At 39.9% G+C, this 27346-nt stretch overlaps 1 protein-coding gene and 1 long non-coding RNA gene across 4 annotated transcripts in view; one reads left to right on the top strand and one right to left on the bottom strand.

The window, feature by feature from the left end:
• unc5ca (unc-5 netrin receptor Ca) overlaps positions 1-10507 on the bottom strand; it is a 189637-nt gene extending 179130 nt beyond the window's left edge. The window contains exon 1 of one of the 3 annotated variants that reach the window (XM_005452040.4): positions 10117-10507. In XM_005452040.4, coding sequence (XP_005452097.1) covers positions 10117-10234 — 118 coding nt within the window. In that variant the 5' untranslated portion in view covers positions 10235-10507. The remainder of the gene's footprint in view (positions 1-10116) is intronic. The other 2 variants (XM_005452038.4, XM_005452039.4) reach the window with 2 other exon arrangements.
• Positions 10508-10814: 307 nt separating this feature from the next.
• LOC112841806 (uncharacterized) lies at positions 10815-26050 on the top strand. The gene is made up of 3 exons (XR_003213184.1): positions 10815-10996; positions 12922-13082; positions 24300-26050. It is a non-coding gene; the product is annotated as an uncharacterized LOC112841806 (long non-coding RNA).
• The last annotated feature ends 1296 nt before the right edge of the window (positions 26051-27346 follow it).

The following is a 27346-nucleotide window of genomic DNA, read 5'->3' as shown; positions in this document are numbered from 1 at the left end:
TACAGTGCAGTATCTCCAAAAAAACCTGTCAAAATGAGTTAAATATTAATATTTTAATTGTGTTATATCATCACTTTGAGTTGCCAGTTTTGTCTCCTCTTCTTAGAACTGAAATTTCAAGACAGTAAGTGACAGCACAATGTGTTTCTTATGGGTATTTTTCAGAAATTGTATCATATAACTACAGAAATACTTGAGGATAAAATTATGGAATGCCACCAAGTAAAGTGCAAATGATATTAAGCACAGGGTGTGCGCATAAAATTCAGAGAATGAGACATTTTAAGGTCAACCCGAGGAGAGGATTGTTGTGTTGTTAATAAAAATCACTAAATCTTGTAATGGACCCCAGCAAGCCTGAGAGTTTAAAAAAAAAAGCCGACAAGCATCACGTTATGACACATACACACATGCATGAACACATACACTCAAAGCCTGTGTGGGAAGAAATCAATGAAAACAAAGCATTGCTGAAATGTGCTATAAACAACAGCAAAAAGCAAGTCAGTAGGTCTTTACTTTTATAGCTGCACTGCTGAGTCACAATGTGAAGCACCCACAATAAAAACCAACTGAGTTGCTGAGACACTGTACGAGAGACCATCTTTAATCTCTCAGTCATTCAAAACAACTAAAGCCGTCACCCATTGACCTCATCAGCACCCCACTTAATTTTAAGCCTCTTTGGAAAGAGCCTTTCCTAAAAAGTAATATCTGATTATCTCAGCCAGCTGCTGACTCAATGGCTGGCAGCGAACGGCTGACCCTTGAATCTTTTTTTTAAGCTTTTTAAGCATAAAGGCTATTGGTGCGATAAGTAAAAGTGAAAAAATAAACAGAAATAACTTTGATAAAGTCAACATTTTTAAAGGCCTACCCTTCATTCGGAAAGGTGAGTTTGCTAAGCTAGAGTCGTGATTTGTCAGAAGTATTTTTGAGTAGTGTTGTGTTTGAATGCCTTCCTTCACAGGCCCGCCTATTTCTTAAAGTAGCTTTTTTTTGTTGGGTTTTAATTTATGATATCTTTTTCATCTATTCTCATCCAAGTAAAAAGAAAAATACTTTTTGAATAGCACACCTGTACCTGTGTGTCCTTTGCTGGTTCCATTGCAGACTGGTTAACAAAAAACTATACTTACTGTTGCAGGGTGACTGAATTTTATTTGATTGATAGCTGTTCAGTTTTAACATTGAGGCACACACAGATGGAATATTTTGGACCAGCACTGTGAACCACCCACTTATGTCCTTTGAAGTGTTGCCTTACTTTAGCATAACTTCCAGTTACATTTTTCCTCATTATCTGAGGAGGTGCTTGATTTTGCTCTAGTTTTCTCGCTCTAGATTTTCTTTAGACTACCTGAATAGGTTACATCTTAATTTCTGATATCTTTAGCCTGCACATAAAGCTGATGAATCACTCACTGGTCTAAACTGCAGCTAATTTTGATACAGATCAGTGCTGCCTTTTCTGTTTGGAGCCAGGAACAAGTAAGGGTTGTTGCTTTTCAGACTCCCATCTTCCTCAGACCAAATCAAACATTAGCTCACTAGAAACAATAGGCTACTTTAACTACATGGTAACTGGTAGTTTTGTATAATCAAGTGAAAACATTAACTCTTTAAACACTGCACGAATACATGCCTCCAATTCAGAAGCTCCAAATCCAAGATGTGGTTAGTCTAGGAGCCATGAGGAGATGCCACTGACAGCTGTCAATCAACAGTCACATGAAAGACATCAAAGCTTTTATCCTTTATTAAATAATTTTCACAACTCCACAAATTTACCTATAAAAAAACAAACAAACAAAAAAGTCAACTGAATTCATCTTTGATTAAATACAAATGACCTAAGACACTGTAGATCAAATGAGGCTATTTTTCTTAATCTTTAACGGCCTCGGCTGTGTTTTAGGCTTTCCAAACTATTCATATGAGACATAAGGTCTTTCTTTGTGTTACTTTAAAACAGCTAAAGTGCAGCGCGCCGTTCTAACCTTCTAGGATATCTGTTGTCAGACTTGAATGTTTCATTCGAGTATATTTTGGCACTGGACTTTATTTCCACATTGGCTACAGCCCCAAGTGGCAGCTGCCGCTCCAGTCATAACCTCAAAACAAGCCAAGTAACGCAAACTTCATAGCACCATTGCAATAGAGTCACCTTCAACTTTTAGTGTTTTGTTTAATCAAATTACGTCTCTGTCCAAGAACTGTCAGAAAGGTGATCCCTTCTATCACCTTTATCCCCAGCCCGTCTCACTCTTCTATGATCACTCTTTTCCCTGAAGAACAAAAGATTTCACAAAGCAAGACTTTCTTTTTTTTCCCCACAGTGTAAAGTCATTATTCTCTCTCCTTTGTCTCCACTCTCCACCTACAAGTACCTTCCTACCTGTGTTCCTCTGGGGGAGGTGTTGGTGGGGGAAAAAAAACGCTGTGTGCATGGATAATTCTGGAATATAACAATGTGATATTTCATCTGCACGCGCACACAAACACACTCGCTGGACACAGAAAACGTGCCTTGTCAGCGAAGTACTGCCCATATTCATTAGCCACTTAGAATGCTGTGTTCAAATGAATCAAAGTAAACTGCTTACACGTAATCTTGTCACCCGCAGAGTAAAATATACCAGGTCTGTTATTACATTGGTGTGGAGCCAAAATGAGTCAATGGCCTTGCAGTACCGTATGGGTGTCTATTGTACAGAGTATATTTGTGCGTGTACAAGTTTCTACCTACCGCAATAAATGCTACCAGAATAAGCTGCTGTTGTTTCTGCACATTATTATCTGCGCATGTGTGTTATGTATTTGTTTTTCATAAGCCTACAAAGGGAACAGCACAGTGAATTACATCATGTCTACAGCGAGCAATAGCCGACCAAAAGTGGTGGTTTTTGGGGGTTTTTACAACACACACCAAATCCCCCTTTTTCTTTTTTTTAACTGCATCCTACAGACTTACAATGTACTCTTTCAAGAAAGACTTCTGTGTGCAATTGTTTGTGTACACAGACATGTGCAAAATGCAAACGTAAGCCTAGGAGGTAAAAATTTGCAGTGGCGATTATAGTAATTATGGTTTCAGGTTTTTTGGATATTCCTTTAGATGGACCACTAGATTACCAGGCAGTTTTGGCAAAGAAAGAGGGAGAGTGGGGAAAAGAAAAGAGTTACTGTTGGGGAGGGGGGGTTGGTGGACTGAGGAAGCAAGGGAGAGAGGAAAACTTTCAGAAGACAGGGCGAAGGAGAGCAACAAAAGGGGAGAAGAGAGAATGTAGTGGCGAAAGATACGAAGACGAGAGAGACTAATCCTTCAGGCAGCTTCCAAACGCTACTCTGCCTGCTCGCTCGCTCCCTCCTCCTCCCTGTTCTCCTCCCCCCATCTCGCTCTCCGCTCTCGACCAAGAGTTGAATGGGCTTTTACAGTGCAGCTTTGTTTCCCGTCAAAAAGGAGCATGAATGTCAAATTCTCAAAAAAGAAAAAAAAAAAAGAAATAAAGAGAACACCTTCTTATGCTGTTCCTTCACTTCCCTTCTCTAATCCAACACACTCTCTTTCATCGTGTCTCCATTTCCCTGTGTTTTCCTATGTGTCTCCTTTCTTCTCTCCTCCCTCACTCTCACGCTCTCAGTATAGGACAAAGCTCATAACAAGCTTTCAGCGGAGACAAAAAGGACCCGGGACCCAGCCTCGTGGACCCCCTGTCGCGGCACGTCGTCTTTTCTCAATGGCAGCTTAATTACATATTCATGGCAACACAAATAAGACACTCTTGCTCCAACACACAAACACGCCACTCGGCCAAAACACCCAACACCCATCTGCTGGTCGTGTGTCTGCCCTCGAGAAACTGTTCTTCCAAAAGAGAGCAACACATATGTGGAAGTGTCTCGCCTCATATACGCGTGTTTGAAGGAGTGACACTTGTGTAATGCAGCCACACAAAAGTTTAAGCACTGCAAACATCTGTGATATTGTTAAAAATAATAATAAGATACACACATTTTAAATTTGCAGCCTGTCTTTAACATGTGCACCAAGAGCAAAAAAATAAAATAAAATCTGGAGACGGAGCAGACTGCAGCTTTGGCATGAATCCAAACAAAGTGTCAAAGACAGACACGGGAGGGGGCGAGGGATTAAGCCGAAGTAGCAGAAGTTGTTGGGTCCAGCCCCCCCACAGGAAGATGAAACAAAGGTGTCTCCTATAATCGCTTGTCTCCAATAAGTGAAGCTTGCTGCTTGTTGTTTCTGAAGCAAATAAACCAACCCGCGCTATTTACTGGAGGTTTTACAGTATCAAATAAAAAGAATATATAGACCATGAAAAGCCTCGGCTGCTGGCTACAGACACAGGCAAGGCCTTAAAACAAAGAGATTCAGGGTGAGATTTCAATGAAGAGCAGCTGGCATAGTGTGGAGCTCCATTTCTCTACCTGTCTCTTTCCTTCCTTTCAATTCCATTTATCTGTACTGGACCCGTAGGAGCGGGCGTTTGTGTGTCTGTGTGTGTGTCAATGTGTAGGCAAACTCTCTCTCCCTCTCTCTGGCAGACTGATGAGTTTCTGTGACCACACACACACACACAAAAAATACAAAATGTCCTGCTGCTTGTGGGCCCCGTTCGGAAGCACAACAATATGTCCACTGTTTTGGCTACACTCTAATTAAACGGCGTAAATCTAAGTAGAGAAAGACGCTGAGTGGTGAGAGACAGCAGCAGCAGGGGAAGAAAATAATAAAAAATGACAAAGATTTACAAGGCAAACAGCATGTCAGAGGTAGCAGATGGGAAAGAAGAAAAACAGGACAGAGAATAGGAGAAATGGGGACATATGACAAGAGGGAAGAGCCGAGACATGGACAACAGCACAAAAATCTGTGGCCCGGCACTGAGTGGCACGGATTCACCAAGTCCGACTGTTTACTACTGGGATCAGAAATGCAGAGTTTCATAAGCAGCAACTTAATCACAAATGACCTTTTTTTAGCCTTAGAAAACAAATTCTGTAGGATGTTTCTCTACCAAAGGTCATTCACTTTTTTGTTGTTTTTTACAGCTCAACCCAATCTGCCCATTTGCAGCTAATTTTCATACCGTTCCTAAATGCATTTTTTTTTCCCATGCTGGTGGAGCATAATTAACAAATTTTAAAGATAAAAAAACAGTCAAACAGTGTTATCATTTTCCAGAGTCCAGGATTCCATGGGACCAACGGGAACTATATAGTAGGCCATTGATTGAGAACAAACGGCGTTTTCTCAGTGCAACCACCCTACACACAGAGACACGCACACGGGCAGAGACGCAGCTAACAAAAACAAAAAGCCTGGAAATGAGAGCACCAAATGAGGCCTTAGGTTTCTCAGACCATGAAAAATTCATAATTCCAGATCCTTACATGAAACTCTAGAAGGAATTAGGCCTAACAGCGGGAGACGCTGGGAATCGGTTTCAGAATATTTCACTTTCTCTTTTTCGTCTTTTCTCTAGCTCATGCTCTCTCTCTCTAGTAAACACGCACACACACACAGACACAAATGCACACAACAGAACACAAGCACACACACAGGGATGCATTCTTATGTTCCATCCTGGGTTTTCCCCTGCGTAGAGTAAGATACTAAATGGTGCAAGTGGTGTCTGGCGTGACGCAGTTTGTCGACACAGCCTTTTGAAAACCGCACTTCTTCAGAAAGGCGGATTTCTTGTCTTCTTTCCTCAAAGAAAAACACGCCTGCAAAGTTCTCCGCTGCTACACAAACAACTCGAGTTCGGGCTCTTGATTCTTGAAATAGGTTGAGCTGTAATTGCTATGTGTTGATGTACTGAAGGTGGACGGCATTTTCACAGTCCAACATAAAATGTACTCAGTGAATAGATGAGCAGCCAAGGCCACAGGCAAGCAGGAAAAAAAAGGTCAGAAAAACCCATTCAGCAACTAACAGAAGACACTGACTGAAAGGATAGAGATAGAGAAAAAGTGGGTGGTAAAAAAATAAAATAAAAAAAAAATGTCTCATCACTGGTCACACTTAAAGAGAGAGTCTATGAAACACATGGATGAGTAAGCAAGGATAAGATTTTTTTTTTTTTTTAAGAGAAAGGCAGAGAGGGCAAGGGAAATCTGCCATCACTAGGCTACTGCTAGCAGCAGGAGGGTCTTCGATACAAAACAACCCCAGACACAGTCAAAGACTTCCTTTCACACACTCCCGTGAACGCCTGTCCGTGCACACAAACCATGCACATAGAGTATGCTCACACACACACAACACACACAGAAAGCAAACAGAATGGAGCACTGTCTGACTGAAAAAATATCTTTCTGTATGTGTGTTTGTGTGTGTGTGTGTGTGTGTGTGTGTGTGTGTGTGTGTGTGTGTGTGACAGTCAGTCAGCTTGTCAAGTCCTAGTGGAGTGATCAAAGCTAGTACAAACCACCCAGAGAGATCTCCCTTCCTCATCCATTCATCCTTTCGCTTTCTCACTTTATCTCCCTCCATCTCTCTCTCACCCTCTGATGCAGAAACACCATCATATTTACCACACAGAATCTGCTCAACCAATTGCACAGCGCTGGCTTGAGCAGAACAGCCAATCAAAGCGGCCTATTTAGTTCCAATAATTCCCAGCTGTCCCCCTACAAGCACCAAACCCTGGATGGCAGCACTACACCATAGGACAGGGACATAGCATAATGGGAGACAGCATGGGAGCCCTGGCAATATTATAATGCCGAATGTGCACACACACATGCAATGAAACGCCACATGAGCTCGGAACTCTATGACAGTGCCAAGTTCACACAAACGCGCAAACACACACACTCCACAGGAGTTCTCTGAGACCGTCCCCAACCTGCCAAGTTTATGAATGCACACAGCTCACAGGAGTCGTGTAAGCCCAACTTTACAGTTCTATACCAACGCATTCACATACATATGCAACTACACGCCAACAGCGCTCTGTAGCTATAGAGCACAGCTTTAAACAAAGTGAGAAAGCATCCTGAAATAGATCTGAATGTTCAGTTTAAAGAAACGTGTAAGCTGTAGCACAACAAGCTGCCACACAAATGTGAACATCTACAACCAGCACCTAGCAACCAAACTCTGCAATATGACATGAGTGAGACTGCAAAGTCACATAAAGCAGAAATGTTTTAGCACGAAAAGTTGAATTGTAGAACCTAGCTACACGGCACCTAAGTCATCATGATTTTTAAAAAAGGTGGACTTCTGAGACTTTGTGCAGCAATCTTGACATCCATTCATTCCAGATCAAATGTAAGGAGGCTTAGCTAATGGCTTTAAAAGGCACAACTACTTGCACTCAAGCTGGCATGAGAGGATTTCAACTAACACTCTCCTCTGATTGTACTGTATGTGCACATGTCAGTGTGTGCACAAGCGCCTTTGTGTATGAGAGACTTCTCCACAGCCCAATACACTTTCTACAGTGCTCCAAAGCTAGGAGAGACACGTCTGCAGGCCAGATTAAATGACTGAGAGCTAAAAAATGAATGAATAAATAAATGAAAGGTTCATAATTAAAAGCTTAGGGGAGAACTAAATGTGAAGTAAAAATGACTTGGCTTGAACCCTTTGTGTGAAATAAGTGTACTCAAAATGGATTTAAAAAAAAAGAAAACACAACTTCCCTCTATTTGAGAAACCTTGTGATTCATTATGATCAGATTTGAATCCAAAGCAGCGCCAGCATCATTCCCACAAACACCATCATCCTGAACATCATTAGTCATGACCTCAAAAACAAACTCTGCTATTAAACTTGCCAAAAACCACATATTCCACTGTGGAGTAAAAACTAAAGGCCAACAGCTGGCCCTAAGACAATCAATGATGCATGAGCAGCAATGAACGGCAGAATAATCTGGTTAGAACAACTCGATGTATTTTGCTGTTCCATGCACACCGGAACGGTGTTTGGGATTTGAAGGAGGTTCTCTCCCACTGATCCACAGAGAGGATCAACTAGGTACACAAAGACCCCCCCCCCCTTTCAGTTAGGTTGTGTTTGTGTATTTTACCCCATTCAGTAGAACAGCTAATGGACTGACTCCTCTCACACAAGGAAACAACTTCAGAGACACGAGCCAAGTTGTTTGTGAACAGTGAAAGAAAAAAAACACACACACAACAGCTAAGCCAAATTGATGCGGAAGAGGAGAAGCAGATAATTCTAAAGCATTTTTTTAAATGAGAGCAGAACGCGCGAAAAGCGACACTTTTCAGGACTGTGAAAATATACGAGCTCCCTTAAAACGCATCAACAGTTTAAGTTTCCAATTATCAGATTTTACTATGAAAGTTAAATTGAGCCGCGTATTGGTACCGATGTGCAATTTATCAAAGGTTGGTGAAACCCTGCTCAAATCGTGTCCCCTAAATTGCAATGTATCGATTTAACAGTAAACCAATGGAGAACGGTTATAATGAATGTTAGCGGCAGTTACTGAAATGCTGTTCCCCAGGGCAATGAGAGAAAGGTGGCAGCAACATCATGTCCAATTACTACCCAGATTCGGCACAAAAACCTGAGGCTAATCTGTAATGTCAATACTAATTTATGCACTACATCCTTGTGTAGCATATGACAGTTACTCTAGGGGATCTTTTAAGAGTTTTTCAAGTGGAATTATTAGTTTTATGGCAGAGGGTGAAGCTTCGCGTCAAGTCTTTATAAGAAACTACAGGATCAGCTAAATAGAAGACAAACATCAAGCAAGAGTGGCTCTAAGAAGGTCAGCTTTTAAAAAGGTGGTGGTGAATAAAGCTGTGTCGTAAAACAGCAGCGGGGCTAGGCATTAATTCTTTTGGAGGAACATTAAAAGGGCACAAGTTCTCCCTGGGAAGGTCAGTAAGAGTGTGAAAGCTGGAAAGATGCGTCTGGTTTCAGCATTTTCACGAATCCCACATGGCTCATGAGAAATACATACATACACACACACACACACACACACATATATATATATATATATATATATATATATATACACAGGAGAACATCCGGTTAAAAGTTGGGCTGATTGCAGTCTATGCCCCGCGACATTCCCCACAAACACCGGCCATAGTGGGTGGCTGCTTGTCACTCTTCAGAAATATCACTTTAATATCCGTGTTATGCTTCACTTGGGGCGTATAGTAAGTAACGCCTCTAATACTCAGCACCGAAACATCTTTACATCATTTGTTTGCGCTATCTTTGGATTCTGGTTAATCCTGCTGGGCTGACGATCTGCTGGCATTACAGTCCTCACTTTCAGCCCATTCCTTCATGCCAGCTTCCGATTGCGTTATGAGATCCGTAAGAGTGTAATTGCCTTGCCTTTAACCTTCTGGCGGCGCAGTGTTCGTGACTTCTGATCGGTCTTTCAATCGGAGCAACGGACCTTCGTTAATGTTAACGAAGTACTGCGCAATTAATGCACTAGTCGCCCAATCAGAGATTCTCCAGCCCTGCCTGCCCTTCACGGTGCTTTCGCATTAATATAACTGCATCTGCGCAGAGTTCATTTGCCCGCTCAGAACTGAAACAGAGCTGGCAGAAAATCCCCGCAATACTCTGTTCCGATTGCCCGCGAGGTCCCACGATGCTCCTCCTGAGTTTTGCAATTATATTCCTATTTATCTGGTTTTCAATAGTGGGTCAAGTGCACGTTTCTCTGTGTATTAAGTCTCATTTTTAATTCATTTTTCTAAACAGCAGGCTATCGTTTTCGGTCTTCCCAGATTAATTAGCCTATTAGTCGTGTTTCCCTGGGAAGAAAAAAAGTGGGCTGTGAGTTTAGCTGTTTTTCAGCACACTTCAGGCGGCCAAGAAAATGCGCATACACAGTTTACACATTAAGATGCTGACCATATACTAACCTAGTCTTCTGCTCCAAGTCAATTTAAATGGAAATATGGCAACAAAAAAGTATATCTCCTTGGTGAGGGGATACTTCTCTGGGTCTACTAATTGGCATGCCGCCCATACCACTTAAACGCACCTCGGCAGTGAAGGAGAAGGCCCATCACTTTCAAACGTGCAAGGTGTAATTAAAGCGCTTGACAGAAGACGCGCTCTCACGCCTTACCTTGAGCGACTCCTGCGTGTATTAGCACCAGGACAATCAGGATCCTCGGCGTGGCGCTCATTCTCACCAGGCTGGAGCCCCCGAGTACTATTCCACTTCTCTGTCCACTTTTACCCATTACAGGCAACGCGTAATACACATAAACACACAAAACTCCTCCGTCCACGGTGGATGAAACGAGAACCCCCCCAACACGTCCTCCACAACAGGATCTGCTGGCTAATCAAACGTGTCCGGTTGGTGTGTAACTTCTAGTCCCGATGTCTAAGTCCGTCTCAAAAGGCGCAGGGCGAGCTGTGATAGAAGAGGTGGAAACAGCCACGGGCTCCCTTCACTCGTGTCAGCGGCACTGCTGCCTTGCCACTAAGCTCTCTCCGTGCGTTCTCTCCTTCTCCACCGTCTCTGTTTACGCAGAGAGAAATGCCACCGCCCTCTGGCTACCATGCGAGACTCTGTTTCTCCCTCTCTTCTCTACTTTGCTTCCCTTTCCCTGTCTTTCGTGAACGCACACACGAAAATACGAATGAAGATAAAATCTCACCTCACGCGTTTCACTTTTAATGACACGTCTGAACAGCGTTGTGCTCGTGGCAGGTGCGTACTTTCACTCTAAAGACGATGAACAGACTTTAAAGAACCTTGTATTTCATCCTAGATGCTAAAATTTAGGAGAGAGTGAGTAGTTTAACTTTTTTCTTTACTTTCTTTGATTTTTTTTATTGACCATCTATTGATTCCGCGTGTACGAGCTTGTGCGCCTCCAAAATCTCTGTGTGGAGCAAAGCAAGGATAGGGTTTCTCGAGAGCTTAGTTTACCGACTAATGCCTGCCCCCTGACGGCCACGTCCGTTGGACCTGCATGAAGACATATCCATGAGAGGTATAATTCAACAACAGCTTCTTTTATTGCTATTGGGTTAAACAGAATAGATGGATTATTTGATATTTGCAAAGAATAACTGATTATGCCTGTGACTGTGCGCTTTCTGTAATGTTGTGACCCTCGGATTCAGTTGCTCTTCGAACTACTGAACATCCACTTCTTCGTGGTGTGCATCATCTTAAAGCAGACTACAAGAAATAAGTGATAACTGCCATAGACACGAATACAGGAATTTATGTAGGATTTTATTAAACGCAAAATGAGAGACCGTTCACCTTAAATAGTATATTTTCACACCTTTAATAGTTCTACATTTGCAGACTTTAGTGTCAAAACTTTTTTACAAGGCTACATCTAGATTCTTATTCCATTTTGTCAAAAGTATAACCAGGTATCATGTGCATCTTTAACCACTATATGTAACCAGTGTCACCTTAAAGTAGCTGAATAATAAGGAGGAAAAACGCTTAAGTCACTAACAGACGCAAAATAAACTCTATACACATATCAGTATGTGTGTTTCCAGCACCCACAGACACACACTTACAGCTACCATAACTCTCGACAGTGTTGCTGTGCAGTCATTTGAGCAGCACAGCCTGGATCATGCATTGTAAATGGCAATAGTAAAATATGCGCTTGGTGCCATTTGTCACCACAGCAGCCCTGCAGCTCAGTGACTACCAGTGGAAGTAGCTGCTACCCACAGGGACCTGTAAAAGCCTTTTTATTCTGCCACTTTATTGGGAATGGGAAAGCAATAAGTTACCCAAGAAACATATGGCACACTTAGATATGGATCAGCACTTACCCCAGCAACAGTCAATGGGAAAGGGATTCTCACAGTTCCATGTGGCCGTACAACAAATTTATATTTTGTATACTCATAGTCTGCCAGTGGCTTAAATGTAATATGTAAGCAGGGTATTACGGCAGTTTTGGCAGCACCTCAGTGAATCTGGTAACCTTTGCCTCTTCCTCAAGATTTCCTTTGGAACTACGTTGTCTCAGATTTGTTCATGAAAATGTGGAGGCCACCAGCAATATATGTTTTGATTTCCCTTATTATTTGACCACATTTCTGCCCCTCTAGTGCCACCACTGCATGAAGATGAAGGTGCATGTACCATAAATCCAGGTGTTTGGGTTTTTTTTGTTTTGGTTTTTTTAAAAAGAGGTATCATTGGATTCCTTCAAGTCAAGTTGAAAGCATTGTGATGTCAGCCTTGCTCATACTTGATATTTAATCATTTTGCCTTTAACGACAAAGTTTAAGAATTAATACAGCCCTCTTTTTTTTTTTTACCATACTTTACCAAAAAATACCAAACATAATCCTGATGAGATGAGGTTTTCTAAAATTCATATGGATTTCTGATTTTAAGTTTTAGTCTGTCACAGACAAGATAAATTGACTCAGGACCCCATTTTCAGGAAGCACAAACAAATAATAATTATACTTTGCAGTTAGTATTCGGCCAATAGGGGGCGCAGCAACAACCATGTTTGATTTAAACAAGGCTCAATCATGTCAGCTTGTCTTACAGGCTGTGAATATTTGCACCATACTGAAGGTTTCAAATTTTTTTAATGAAAAACCTGATTTAATTTGTTGCAGCCACTTTTACTTTTCACTTAATTAGATGCAGCTGATATAACAAATGTCCCAGATTGCTGCTTGTACTAAATTTTGTGACTGTTATTTCACTTTATGAATAACCCCTCCACTTAAGATGTAAGAATTAAGACTGTGTGTGTGCGAGCGTGTGTGTGCGTGCGCGCCCTGTCAGCCTCAGGGCCTAAATCTGTAGCTCCTACAGGACTTTGTCGCATTGTCCCTGTCTCCTTTTTTTTTTTTTTTGAATGAGAGGATCATCAAAGACAATCCAACATCACTATATTCATGTTTTTCATCATTACAGAACTAACGACACTGTGTCTAGAAAGTTGAAGACATTTCCCATTGGTTGCCTGCGCCTGTAACCCACAGCATCAAAGCGGCTGCGATAATGAGAGCGGGAGACAGCGCTGAGGAAGACTGGAGATGATATCTTGATAATCCAGAGAAGAGGCTCAAAGAAAGGTGCTTTACCACGTAGAGCCTTAAAAAAAACAATCTGTTTTTAACATCAGTCCTGCTTTTAGTGTTGTATACTGATATGTGCAACTTTCTAATTAGTACCAGGCATTTTCAGTCTATATTTCTTCATGGTTCTTAAAGAAGAAAGGTTCCCCTTTTAGTGGCTACTTAATTGTTTTTGCCGCTGAGAGTTAGATGAACAGATTGATAAGACTCATATCTGGCCAAATGCAGTAACTCCTTGGTGTCTTGTTGTCCCTATAAAGGTTGCCTGGCAACTAAAGAAGACTACAAAATGGTCCCTGTAAAACAACAACTTGAGATCTTTATATTTGTGCACAGAGAAAACAATCAACAAATGCTACTGGTGTTTAGTCTCTGTTACTTTTTCATAGTAGGTGGTTTCTCGTGTCCATTGCTTAGATAAGGTAGCGAGCTACTGGCTGCAGTTTCATGTAGAGTGAAAATGATTGGCCGTCTTGTGGCGTAACATTCAAAATCCCTCCCCCAAAACTTTCCAGACTTTTGAATTGGGGTAGAGGTGATGAGATTGTTTATCTCTGTCTCTGTCATTTGAAAATTTATGAAATTGACAAATCTTTGAGCTCACTTCATGCTTCATGCTATTAATGAGCATGAAGTAGCATGCAAAAGTTTTTACTCCATATACATGCAGAATAAGAGCCCGATCTTTGATCCTCTGTGCCGGTTTACATATCGTGTGCGTGAGAGTGTTTGCATGAAGGTTTATGGTAAATTTATGGTAAATGTGTAAACAGAACGTGATGGATGGGATTATAGAGACATGAACAAATAATATGTGAGGTAAAACTGCTTATTTCATTCTGGTTTTAGAAAAATAAAATTCGAGGTTCTTCTCTTACCACCAGGTGCAAACGTTTCGTGATGAGCAGCCAGCATGCAGCTTGTGAACATGTCAGTTTGAGTGGTAATATTGACTGTGGACTTTCATCTTTCAACCAGTCTAGTTTTTCCTGGGCAGAGCATGGTGTTCACTTGTTTTCTGTCATAATATAATAGGCTACAGAAAATAAGGGATGAGAATCCTTTTCCAAAAACCAACCCATGCCAACGGGTTGACAGTTTCTAGCTCATTAATTGAAGACACTGGAGGAGAAACTCAATTCCTTGAAAAAACTTAAAATTGCAATAAGCTCCGTGCGACTCTTGCACTTCATCTCTCTACCTATAGAGGTATAGCTAACATGCTGTCATGAGTGCCATAGTCTGTGCTGTTTCAATTGTATGTTACAATTGAGAGCAAGCCCTCATGAGGGTGACTCAGTATAATCTCTTTAAGCAGTTACATAATGGCCCCCAGTTCATGTTTTAATCAGCGAATAGATGGCTGCGCCCAGGGATGAATAATCACATCTATAACTTTCTAATCTAATATCCAGCTACATTCAAGTGGATTAGAGAGGAGCGGCAAGGGAAAGGAGGAGTGCAGGTGGCACACCTAGATGTGAGTGTTTGCAGGAGGATTTATTTTTTGTGTTATTTGGATACAGAGAAAATTAGATTGAGAAATTGCTTATGTGTATTCTCCAACTGTCACTAGCAAAACACAGTGACCGTAATATCAGACCTTTCGGATCGCTTTTGATTTCAGTTGTTTTTTGGCAGGTTGCTTGGTGATGCGTACTGACAGTCTCATTGCCTAGATGGCTCTGTGTGCCCCAAACACTGGGTGCAACATCACCGTAGGAATTTACAAAAGTGAATGAAGAAGTCCTTCCAGACAGACAGATGGTTAGATATACAGACAGTGCATCAGTCATCAAATTGAATTGTTTCCTGTCTCACACAAACACACCAAAGCACTGAGTCCCAAAATACCAGATACTGTGGCTACAATAAATGAAATTGAAAATCCCATTCGGCATGTGACCTCATAGGCAGTAAACGGTGTATAACACATTTATCATGTAAATGCTGCTGTTTGTAGTTATGTTTGTTTACATGGCCGCAATCTCAAAGAAGAGTCATTACTGAACAAAGCACGGCGAGAAAGCCAATGCGATGTTCATTTCCTGATTGGAAGTCATGTTCTTTTCATCTTCATCATGCTGTGACATGAGCCCAATGCATCTTATTTCTTTTGTCATAATTAAACACGATGGCCAATACAAGTCTTCCAGCTCAGCGAGAGCAAGTCAAAGGGTCGATCCACTTTGAAAGCAGGCTTGTATATGAAAGAAAGAGAGCGCTAAGGAGGAAAAAATGTTTTATTAAAAGGGAAAGAAAGTAATGCTAGAAAAGACAGGAACGAAAGAAAAGGCAAAGTTAGTGTTATTATCAGACCAAGTAATCCTCTGTAGTAATGTTAATGCATGTCTTTTGTTTAGACTTTTTTAGACTTTATAGTCTACGCATCTGGTTATGGTCCACTTATTCGTTTTGCTTTTTCGTGGCATTTTTCAAGCTCAAACCGAGCATCAGAATAGGGAATAGAAGTGATGAAGTGACTTTGAACGTGGCATGATTCAAAGTACACAGTTTGGTCTGAGTGTTTCAGACACTGCTGATCTGCTGGGGTTTCCCTACACAACCATGTCTAGGGTTTATAGATAATGGTTTAGAAAAGTAAATATCCAGTGAGCAGCAGTTCTCTGGGTGATAATGCCTTGTTGATGCCAAATGTCAGAGTAGGATGGCAAGGCTGCTGAATTTGGCACAAACAACATGGCAGCATAGATGCATTCTGCCTGCCAGTTCAGGCTGATAGTGGTGTTGTAATGATGTAGGGGATATTTTCTTAGGACACTGTGTGCCCCTAACCAAGCATCATTTAAACACCACAGTCTACCTGAATATTGTTGGTGTCCATGCTCATGCCTTTACAAACACAGTGTACCCATCTTCTGATGGCTGCTTCCAGCAGGATAGTGTCCCATGTCACAAAACTCAGACCATCTCAAACTGTTCTTTTTGAACATGACAATAAGCTCACTATACTTAAACAGTCCCTACAGTCACTGGATCTTTATCCAATAGAGCACCTTTGGGATGTGGAAGAACACAAGAGTCGCATCATGGATGTGCAGCCAACAAATCTGCAGAAACTGTGTGATGCTATCAATACGTCAATACGGACCAAAATCTCTGGGGAACGTTTGCAGCACATTGTTGAATCTATGCCATGAAGCCTACTCTAATCCTCCTTTTCCCCTTGCCTTTACCAGACAGTGCTTACATCACCTGTGTTCTCATGGTGTGCTTCTTGTGCCTGTTTTTGATTCCTTTGTTTGGCGGTTATGTGGAATTTTGTAATTCTTTTTAAAAAAGGATCTCTGTGGCCTACACTTGGGTTTTACTGGATCATGACATAGCTACACGTTGATTAAGAAGAAGGATTTAGATGGATATTATTGAGTTTTTATGTCCCAATTGATTGTTTACTGCTTTATCCAAGTTGACCAACAGTAATACTAGAAATAATTGACCATATATCTGTAGCATTAACACACAGGAATGCACATGCATGTGACAGTGTAAATTCTTTCTGCTGGTTTCATTAATGTACAAATGAACATGCATAAACATCACTGCAGTGTGTAATCTAATTTTATTTCATGCTCATGTGTACACACAGTATTCATGGAGTTTCTTAAAGTAACAAATTGTGAAAGCAAAAATAAAGAAATAAGAATAACAATAAATAAAAATAGGAAAATCCTTCTTCACAGCTGAATAGAATGGGGAAGCTACCAAGCTACCAACACAAAAATATTTTGTGCTTAGGAATTTGGTTTCCAATATCTTTAGCTGTATATAATTCAGACTTAAATTAAATTGTCCATACTGCAATTACTAATTGAACAATGGGAGATGCCAGTTTTGTTTGCGAGAAGCTACAATGTTGGTAGTCCCTGCTGGATTTGATTACTATTTTACTTAAAAGTTTGTGTATAGATAGTGACTGTTGTTTAGGCTTAAACGAGGGCTGATACACTGATTAACTCCACAAACACATTTTAAATCTCTAAGTCATTTACAGTGGTTGTTTCAAAGCTGAGAACAAAGACTTTAAACGCCCCACAAAACAAGTGGCGCAGAAAGCATCAATTTCCCAGTGGATATGGGGATATGAGCTTGCATGTTTATATATGTGTATATTTTCCTCATGTATTTTGATATCATCATTACATATCTGGGTGGTTGTGCAGGCAGAGCACGTTTTCTACTAAGTGGAAACTGAATGTGTGTGAATGGATGAATGAGGCTTGTGGTAAAAAGTGCTTTGAGCGCTCAGTTGTAGTGGAAAAATGCTACATACTAACTAAAGTGCATTTACCAAGCTGCAAAATCATTGAGAAATTAAAAAAAAAAAAAAACATTTCAGCTTTAGGAATATTTCAAGGATCAGCCAAATTGACAGTGTTGATATACAAATCAACTCCTTGGTAACATCAGTACCACCAAAGGCTTGATCTTGTTCCTTTGGTTTCCTTTATCAAAAGAAACAAGAAGACGAAGCAAAAAAGGGATTCTGTTTGTGCTTGGAAGTTTTTGAAATCTCATTAGAGGACACAATGGAATCATAGCCAAACAATGTTTTCCATCACACCTCAACCATTTGACAGATCCAGCTCTTTCATGCAAGATGATGCCAGTTTGTCGCCATCTGCATCTACTCTCAGATCTGAATGTACTCCCCTATCATGGATCAGTAGGTGGTCCAGCTTGATTGCAGAATCCACACTGTGAGGAATTTTATAACCGAACCACAAAGCTTTGACACAGCCTGCTAAGAAGTGCTGATAAAAAAAAAGTTCTATGATTCTCAGATTTTTATTTCGTTAAAAAGTATTAAAGACGGCTTAATCTAACCAGTCAAAAGTTGCAAATGTCATTTTTATTCTTTCCACAATTTTTTGTTTTGCCTCACAACTGATGACGTGGTTTGCCTTTGAATAGAGGCCTTCATGCATTGTTTCTTTCCTCACAGCATTTTGCCAGAAAACAAATTGGTGGCACTCACCAGCTCAGAGAGTAAATGCTCGTTTTTGAATGGCATTGATCCTGATTACAGCACACTGGAAAACACCAAGCTCAGGATTCAAGATTCAAATGATATCCCAATATCATAGCAAAACAGCGTCAACAGCAATATAGCCTTACTCTAGAATACTGGTGCATCTACAGGAAAACGGTGGTCATGCATTGTCTGCATCTGTACGAGCACATGCTTGTATTAGTTTGTGGTGCACACCATTAAAACAAGCCAAACGCTTTCAACCTTTAAGTAGTTTTTAAATGAAAAAAAGAAAACATGTTAAGGATTTAAATGTTGACACCCTGGCAGTGCTGCTTTAATTAAAGCAAAGTTAAAGACTTTGACTGTGTAAAACTTATTGGGCTCTTAAATGTGGGTAAGTTGTTGCTGTAGTTAATCTAATCAAAGAGAACAAAACAACTTCTGCACTATAAATTAAATCCAAACAGATCAAGGCAGCAATCACAGAGAGTATAGACTTATTGTTACACTGCACAATGCTATTATTTGTATCTGTCAACCTTATATGAATATGAATAATCATATCCATATCGGTATTGTAAAGACAGTGTCCCATAAATCAGCCGACACTTCGAAAACCTTCCAGAAGTGAAAAGTGTGGAAGTACTTTTACTGGGTTGAGCACTGTAGTAAAGAGCCAAGTACACAATTAAGAATAATTGAAAAGCTATTGTCAGTCAGCGCTGGTTATAAATATACAAAATATGACTTTTTTGATAGATGTGAAAGATATATTTAAAGTGTGTTGTTGGACTGCTGTTAGCTGTAATATGCTGAAGTATTTACAGTGGCATTTTGTTTTTAACTTTCTGGAACTGTAAATTTTGTTCAAACTTTATTGTCAAGTATCCATAGGCAACATCACTGCTTCCAAAACAAATTGTTTTTAATTGTTTTAAAAGAGTTTAAAAGACCAAGAGTTACGGCCAAGACCAGGAAGCCTTTGTTTGACTTCTCGTCTTTTTTGATGACTGAGTGTTGCTAACTGGGATCAACCGACTTCAGATCAAAACAAATCTCTTTGAGAGGCCAGAGGATTTCCTTACTTCTAACTCCCTTATATGTAAGTTGTTATTTAGTTTAACACTTCCTCATCTGCTGGTGTTGGAGTCTAGACTGTGTTTATTTTTTAATAAGCCATAGTTGTTATGGCTTTTATTATTGTACAATATTTCATTAAAAAAGGCTTTTTATGCTTTTTTTTTGTTGTTGTTGTTTTTTTACAAAAAAAGAGACCAGACACTTAAAGCTTAGCATCATCTATGAATTACTTCCAGTCCTACTCTGATCCCTTAATGCAGATCTATGATCCAACCAGCAGACTACTTATTATGAAATATACTCTGAGCTGGCTGCTGGCATACACAGCTTATGTGAAATGGAGCACAACAGCATGAGTAAATATAAGGGAATATATTACCAAAATAACAGTGTCTCAAGAACAAAACACAAAGTGCACTGTGAGTAAGACTGTGCTTTCTGTTCAGATGCAGTAGTGAGCAGTAAAAGTAATTTCTACCTGTGTTATGGCTGCACACTCACATTGATCTTAACCTGTTTGAAAGAGGTGGCATATTAATAGGAAGCATGTTTTCAGACATTCTTCAACAGGTTGCTTGTAGCGACAAAATGACATTTTGCGAGAGATGTCACGCTATCACTTTCTTTCTTTAAATTTCCCCAGAGAAATACTCTTGTACCTTTACAAATGACACTTCAATTTATGGATAGGTGTGTGTCAGCGTGTGTGTCCAACTAAGATTTTCAGCCAGACAACTCCCATCTTGCTGCTTGTTGTTGATAAACAGTGGATTTAAAACACTTCAGCACTACACAGGGAAACACTTAACACATTAACTTTCAAAACAAAATTAGCTAATTGTGGGAGTTCAAGTAAAAACAATAAACCACTGGAGGCCCTGACAGAAGCAGACATGCTCCGTGAGCCAGAAACAGACAACAGTTAATTCCCTTCCTCTTTCTAGGTGCTAATGTCCTGGCAATCAGCCCAAGTGCTTTTTGATTAGCTCATTATTAATTCATGCACACTCTGGAACCTGAAATCACACTTAATTACAACTGCATTTCCAGCAGTGACCAATATTGATGTAATTAAATAATTAAGAGTTTGCCGTTGCAGCATCCTCTTTATGATTCTAAAAGACGGAGAGCAAATTATGTTCTTACTGAAAGGGAGGAAACAGAGAAAAGTAATACTTTTGTAAATGTGTGCAGTGCTTTAGTGTCATTGTAAATGAAAAGGGTATATGAAGTACTGTGCAAAAGTTTTGAGCCTCATTTCTATATATTTTGTTTCCAAGCTGTCAGGATTTCTTGGGCTTATTCAAAGTCTTTCAAAAGTTTTCTTTGGACATTGGCTGCTTTTTCAGCTCAGTTCTTGTACCCAACCATTTTCACAGAAATCTTTTTTTCTAATTTGTTTGTTTGTTAAGCCGCCGAACACTGACCTATGGCTGATACAAGCATGCAAAAGGCACCTAAATGAACTGATGAAGCAGTGTTGTGTCTACACATAACATTCAGAACCACTTTGTCACATTTTGCATATATGAAAAATGCCAATAATAATAGTTTGACAGCCATGAAATAGGATTTTTGCACCAAAAAAGGTGATTTCCTAAGAGCTAATAGCTGAAAATTTAGCATATCTTCGCACACACTCGACCCTGTGTCAAGATAAAGTCAAGTCAAAGTCCAGCAAAGATCTGACACAGGACTCGAGAGATGCAGTTGACCCAGCTACCAGTTTTGCCAAAGCTTTATGAGCAATGGTCAGTGGCAACAGTTTTTTTATGGAGTAATGAATACAAATTTGAAAGTTTGGTTCAGGATCAGCTGAGACGTATGAGAGATGTATGATAATAAGTATCTACAGACACAACATACCTGAATAAAACACACTATCAGTCATGGACTGGTCTGCCCCGAGCCTGGACCTCCACATTTTTGAAGCAGTGTGGGCTCATCTTTACAGAGAATGGAACAAAAGGCAGCCAACATCTAAAGACGAGCTTTGAATGTCCTTCAAGAAGCCTGGTGCTTGCCCAAGAGAGCTCAGGCTGTGCTGAAGAATAAAGAAGAATAAAGGTATACAATACACACTGTGTTTCCATGGATGTGTACATGTTTCAATAAATAGCTGCACCTACTGAAGTGACAGGGGTTCAACACTTTTTCACAGTACTTTTATGTTAAATATTATTACAAAAGTACTAATTTATAATCAGAATAGTCTCTGCACAACATTAATTACATTACTTATTCCAGCTCCTTCAAACCTGCAGTCTAGCAATTCCTAGTCCTTCTCAATGCTACATTAGAGCTTCATGTTAAGATTTGTAGAAACTGAAAACAAACATTGTGGTTTTAAACTAGTCTAGCTTATAGTTCAGAGGAGTTAGCTACCTTCAACACAGAGCTTAACATTAGCTTTGCACTGGGAAGTACACATAATTCTCCAGGAGCCTCCCTCTGATGCATGGTAATGCTACATTTTTTAATCTGTGGGCTTAAAATTGATTTCTACCTAAACTTAAGCCTCACAGTTTATGATAATTAAATTCCCATTTTAATATTTTTCGCTATTCATGTTTGATATGTTGGACATAGTTATTCATGTATATTCAGGGGTCTGCTGAACCAACAAATCAGGTTTATCCTGTGTCTTTGCCTCAAGACTTGTTTTTAATTTCACACTTTCCTTGATTTCAAAGTTCATATTTTGTAACACCTGACCATGAATAAAAATTCAGCGCCCAAGGAAAAATAGCCAGAAATAAATAAACAAATAAATGGATGCTGCTGTTCATCTGAAAACAAGGGTGTTCCCGAAAACCTGGCTTTTTGGAGATAAGAGCTGCTATGTGATTGCAGTCTGCTTGCCTGATGATTTCCATCCCTGTCCTCCTATCTCCTCATCTATTCCCGTGAAGATGAAAGAAAACAGTTTGCAGCTACTTACTGGGACCCTGCAAAACATTAGTGACTGCTGCCACAGCCTTCAAAGCCTGCCTGTGTGCGTGGCGGCGTGTGAGAGAGACAAAGTGAGACAGGGAGACACAGAGCTTTGACTTGTGCATTTAAGTATTACTGGGCCCAGCATATCAGTGTGTTAACGTGTGCACATGTGCGAGCCTGCTGACATTCTAAAGAGGTGTAAGGTCGAGGTTCATGTCAGCCCGACTCAGCTGTCACCCCCTGAGCTCTTCATAAAATCCCTCACAGCTTTTCAGCTGCTGTTTGAACATCATCAGTCTGGCATAGACTGTGAACCTCAAGGCTGTGGATGTTTTAACACCGCTCTGTATATATATTTGGCAAAAATGTCTTTCAATTTGACAAATAGCAAAAACAGAAATAAAAAAAACTGACACAAAACAAATCTCAATCTATTTGCCCACATGGTCCATATTTTAAGAGAATTGTTCGCCTGTAGACAGATTTGTTTGTAAAGTTACGTTGAGAGTTACAAGTCAATGATTGCTTCAGTTACGTAACAAGTAAGGACTCTAATAATGAAGCAAAAACAAACATGAGAGGTTACACAATGATGACAAAGCCCAAAGCAGTGAATTTAGTCGCATCTCGTCGAAGACTGTCTGGAACATATTGAGTGTATAGACAGCCAGAGCAGGAGTGAGAACTTTAATTTGTTAAACTGGGTCACTGAAAGAAACAGCTGTCTACAACAAGCTGACTACCTTCTGTGAAGAAGTAAGCAGTAAATTGAAATGATGAACTGAAATGAAATGAAATCCCTATGATCAGGGTTAGGCTAACTTTTGGTATCGCCAGTTTAAAAAAAAAAGGTTGTCCTTGTTGAGAAAACAGTGTTGATAAAAACACTTTATTTAAAACTTAATTATAAGAAAGTTGCCTTTAAATGAATTGTTAACCTCACAGCTTTACAAGGTGTTTTTAGTACTTTAGCTGTGCTGTGTTGTGCGCAAAGTCGGAAATTTTATTAGAAGAAGTGAAAAATACCAGAGGAATGATCTAGTCTATTAGTGTGCCAGTGGAACCGCAAAGACATGGCTGTTGATTAAAGTCTGCCAGAGAGGTACACAAACTTCTTTACCGCTTACAAATAGGAAACAGAAGAAGAGAATAATCTTATTGACTATTTTTCAAGACAGATAATTTAAAACTTGAGACAAAATCAGAGGCAGTGAGTCACAGGAAACAAAATTAAAAGAAAACCTCCCAAGAATGGTTGAAGGAAAAGAAACGATAGTGTGCAAGAATTTCCCCAAAGTTACCTTTTACAAATCAAATAGAACCCTTTACTAAATAATTTATTTAATTTAGGGCGTATGACTCTATAATTAATCCATAATCAGTATGAAATCATTACACATTTCCCGTGAAAGACAAAGAAAAGGAGAATTTATTTATATGTATTCTTTTTTCTTTTTTTTTTTGCCTTTTAACATCCATGAGCAACACATTTAATGTTGTTCATGGCATCTTTATATAAATATGATTTTTGTGGGTGATAGAATGAAGAGGTGGGCAGCTAATATACACAATAGTGTGTTAACTTATTGCGTGAACCAGTAGGGTAAAAGCTATATGATTTTTTCACTGGATTTCGCCTTCCAGTAACAGAGAACAGGACCCTGGTGTTCTGGTGTTTGTAATTTTATAGGAAACATTGATTTGATGTAATCAATAATAACATATTTACTAGATTTTGAAAGTTCATCCAGTGACCTTGTCTGAGGTCGCTGGATTTAAGAACTTTCTCTTGTTTCATTGTCAACGCTTTCGTAGCGGCAGTCATGGCTCTTCGTGAAGTGATTAATTATAACCCTGAAGACTAATGCTTTGAAATGATGAAAAAACAACCTCAATGCAACAGTACACTTGGAACGGGGACAACCAATAAGTCAGGTTTTGACTCTGAAAATATATTTTTTACAGAGTTTTTGTTTAACTAATAACCCCAAACCTTTTCAGCTATTGATGAACACCAACCTATTTTCATCCTAATTTAGTGAATGAGGGACACTCTAAGATGGGAGGAACGAACAAGGGCATAAAACGGCTTGTTGACACTGACATGTAGAAGCCCAAGAGGCAAAATCACAAGTGCAAAACAAGCCGTGTTGCAGCGGTTGCACCGAAATGCTGTGCTTCTGTTTTGTCTCTCTCTGCAGCCGCAGCTGGAGACAGCATGGAGCCCTGCCTGAGGTGGCTTTCCTGACAGCGTGTGGTCTGCAAAATGATCCTTTTCATCAAGGGGCGGCTATGACCTGACCAGTGTTAAAGCATGCTGCTGGCTAGATCTGTCCAGGAGCAAGGAGTAACACACTGTGAAGGGAATTCCCATATGAATGATGTCACCTCCCCAAAAAGGGCGCATTTCTCATGTGTCGATCAGACTGCAAGTCTAGAATACACAAAAGAAAAAAATCATCTGTTTAGTTTAATCGTAAATGTACTGGTAATTGGCATTGCTACATTCAAGAATCGTGTTGCAGTCATTACTAGAATAAGCTTTTAAAGGACATTTTTTAAAAAGCGTTCCAAACCAGTTGGACACCCCTACATTTCTATCTTAGCGCTATGGCACCTTCACAACAAGTCTCAACACTAATTGTTTGTTATCTTAAAGAGCTAAATGTGCAGCTGGATTTTGAATTGTGGAGGGTATCAGACAAATCATCAGCACAAGCGTGAAACGTTCAAGAAACCTCTGCTGATCCCAACAAACCCAGATAACCTCCACGAAGAATAGCTGTGTGTGACCCCCCCACCCTCCTCGTACACTGCCCTGAACGTGTTGGACGTTTACATTCTTAGCACACAGTGTGAGGCCAGTTTGGACCCTGCAGAGAGCTTAACTATTATCTATACTGTACTATACCCGGCACTACGAAAAAAAGGGATACAAAATAAATTTGTTCAGGCAGCACACGTCTGAATATATTACACTTTGGCTTCTAGATTCAAAGATCATCAATCCCTGCAAATGTGTTACACATAAAAACCGGGGAGTGATGAGTAAATATCCCCCTCAGAGCTTATAGCTGGATGTTTGGGGATGAAGGGCCAGGGCAGCAGTGGCATTTGTATTTCAGGTATTGCAGCTTTGTATTTAAATAAAAAATCCTCTGCGTGATCTTGAACTCTGTGTTGACTAAATGTACACGACAAGTCATTTATCAAAAAGTACTCATTATGGCCTGAATCTTGATTATGTCTAATGGAAGACTTACCCCCCCCTTTTTTTTAGTGACCTAGACCCATCTCTGAGAACTTGTTACTCACACAAAAACGGTGGTGTGCACCCTCTTAATGAAAACAGAAAACAACCCTTTCAACAGAAATTGAAAGTGTTGCACAATCTTGCAGATCAATTCTAGTATTGCTGAAGCCGTGACTACCTCCAGACACTTTTCTTTCTCAAGAGGAATAAAACTCAACGTGACATCCACCAAGGAGATTTTGCTTTGTGTGGAAACATACACACAGCAGGAAAACGAGTGACCTTTGGCACTTATCACAAAGACACTTAATACTTTTGATGGACAGGTTTGCAAAGTGCAAGGCAACGTGATGAAATCATTGTGCAACAGTTACATAAGGTTTAATAGTAACGCTCTTAGGTTAGGGATCACATTTAGACATGACAGATGACTGATGTCAGGCGCAGAGGTCTAGCTCACTTGATCTGCAGAGCTTTCTACACATACACACGTTTGTGCAGGTGATTTGTCGTATATCCATCTAGGATTTAAAATCCAGCAGCTCACAGACGATAACAGACAGCTTTGGTGTTGTCTCATTGTAAAAGTGACATAACAGCAAAGTGCAGATGCCATAGCTTGTTTCCAGTTCATGTAGCCGGTGTGCATGAATATTGAATACAATTAAGCAGTTGGTGCTATTATTATGTATACATATGTATGTGTGTGTGTGTGTGTGTGTGTGTGTGTGTGTGTGTGTGTGTGTGTGTTGATGCATCTTTGGTCAAACTTCCAAAGATGCATTAAAGCAACACACACACACAAAGTAACATAAATCATAAGATAAGTTACTCTAATTATGCAAGGCTCACTGTTATTATATAAGACTTCATCCACATTACATTAGTGGATTTCTTCTCAGTTTCTCACTGAGCTCTTTAAAATCTTAAAATAGTGAACACGGCGAGTCGTGATATCGCGTCACTTGTTGGATGAGTTTTAGCTTCCTGTTAAATTGTGTTGCCACAGCACAAGAATAGTACAGTGACTATACTTCTATAAATATGTTAATGTTCCAGATTGGCCTGATATCTACAGTAAAAACCAATGAAGCATTTAATGCAGTCGCAGTTACTTCTTATGTTGATTCTTTTTTTACTACTGCATTTTAAAGAAGCTCTCGAGCACATTCGGGTTTCTGTATCTGGAGGTTGCAGGGTTCAGTCTGCAGAAGGAAACATGGTGCTTGCATTTGCTGTGGTACCCATGGTACTCTAGAGGTACACATCTAGAGAGACTGAAGTATCCATTCTCCTCACAAAGAAGTAAATTATGTTTATTACAGCATGTATTACAGCAAGCTGCCCTGTACCATTAATGATGAGTTTTGACACTGAGGTGTTGAAACTTATCTTTATAACAATAAAGACATGGCTTGATGACCATTAGAACAATTCCAGGTTTTTCCAAGTGTAGCTGCATAGGCAGAGGCCACCCTCACAAACCTTTGATTAACACCCAGTCATTTTGTTTTATAAGCAAGCCTGAAATATGCATTTCACCATCCATTCACCAAAGGAATAAAAAAATAAAAATGTTTTTAATATATTTGGTTGTTTTTAAATGAAAAATTACAAATATTTTGATATTTCATTTCTAGTTTTGGTTCATTACTTATCCAACAGTGTAAATACTGTATATCTCTCAGTCTATTTCTGAACAACCATGGGAAGGACTGCTGACTTGACAGCTGTCCAGATGATGATCATTGATACCCTCTACGAGCAGGGTAAGCTACAGAAAGTTATTGCTGAAAAGACTGGCTGTTTTCAGAGTGCTGCATCGAAGTGTATTAATGTAAAATGTTTACTGGAAGGGAAAAGTGTTGTAGGCGATAGGGACGATTACAGCCTTGTGAAGATTGCCATGAAAGGTTGATTCAAGAACTTGAGAACAAAGAGTGGACTGAGGCTGGTATCAGTGCATCAAGATCCACCATATAGAGATGTCTTTAG

The sequence above is a fragment of the Oreochromis niloticus genome, linkage group LG12, assembly GCF_001858045.2.
Source record: "Oreochromis niloticus isolate F11D_XX linkage group LG12, O_niloticus_UMD_NMBU, whole genome shotgun sequence".
Classification (NCBI taxonomy): Eukaryota; Metazoa; Chordata; class Actinopteri; order Cichliformes; family Cichlidae; genus Oreochromis; species Oreochromis niloticus.
This window is presented reverse-complemented; position numbering and strand designations above follow the sequence as displayed.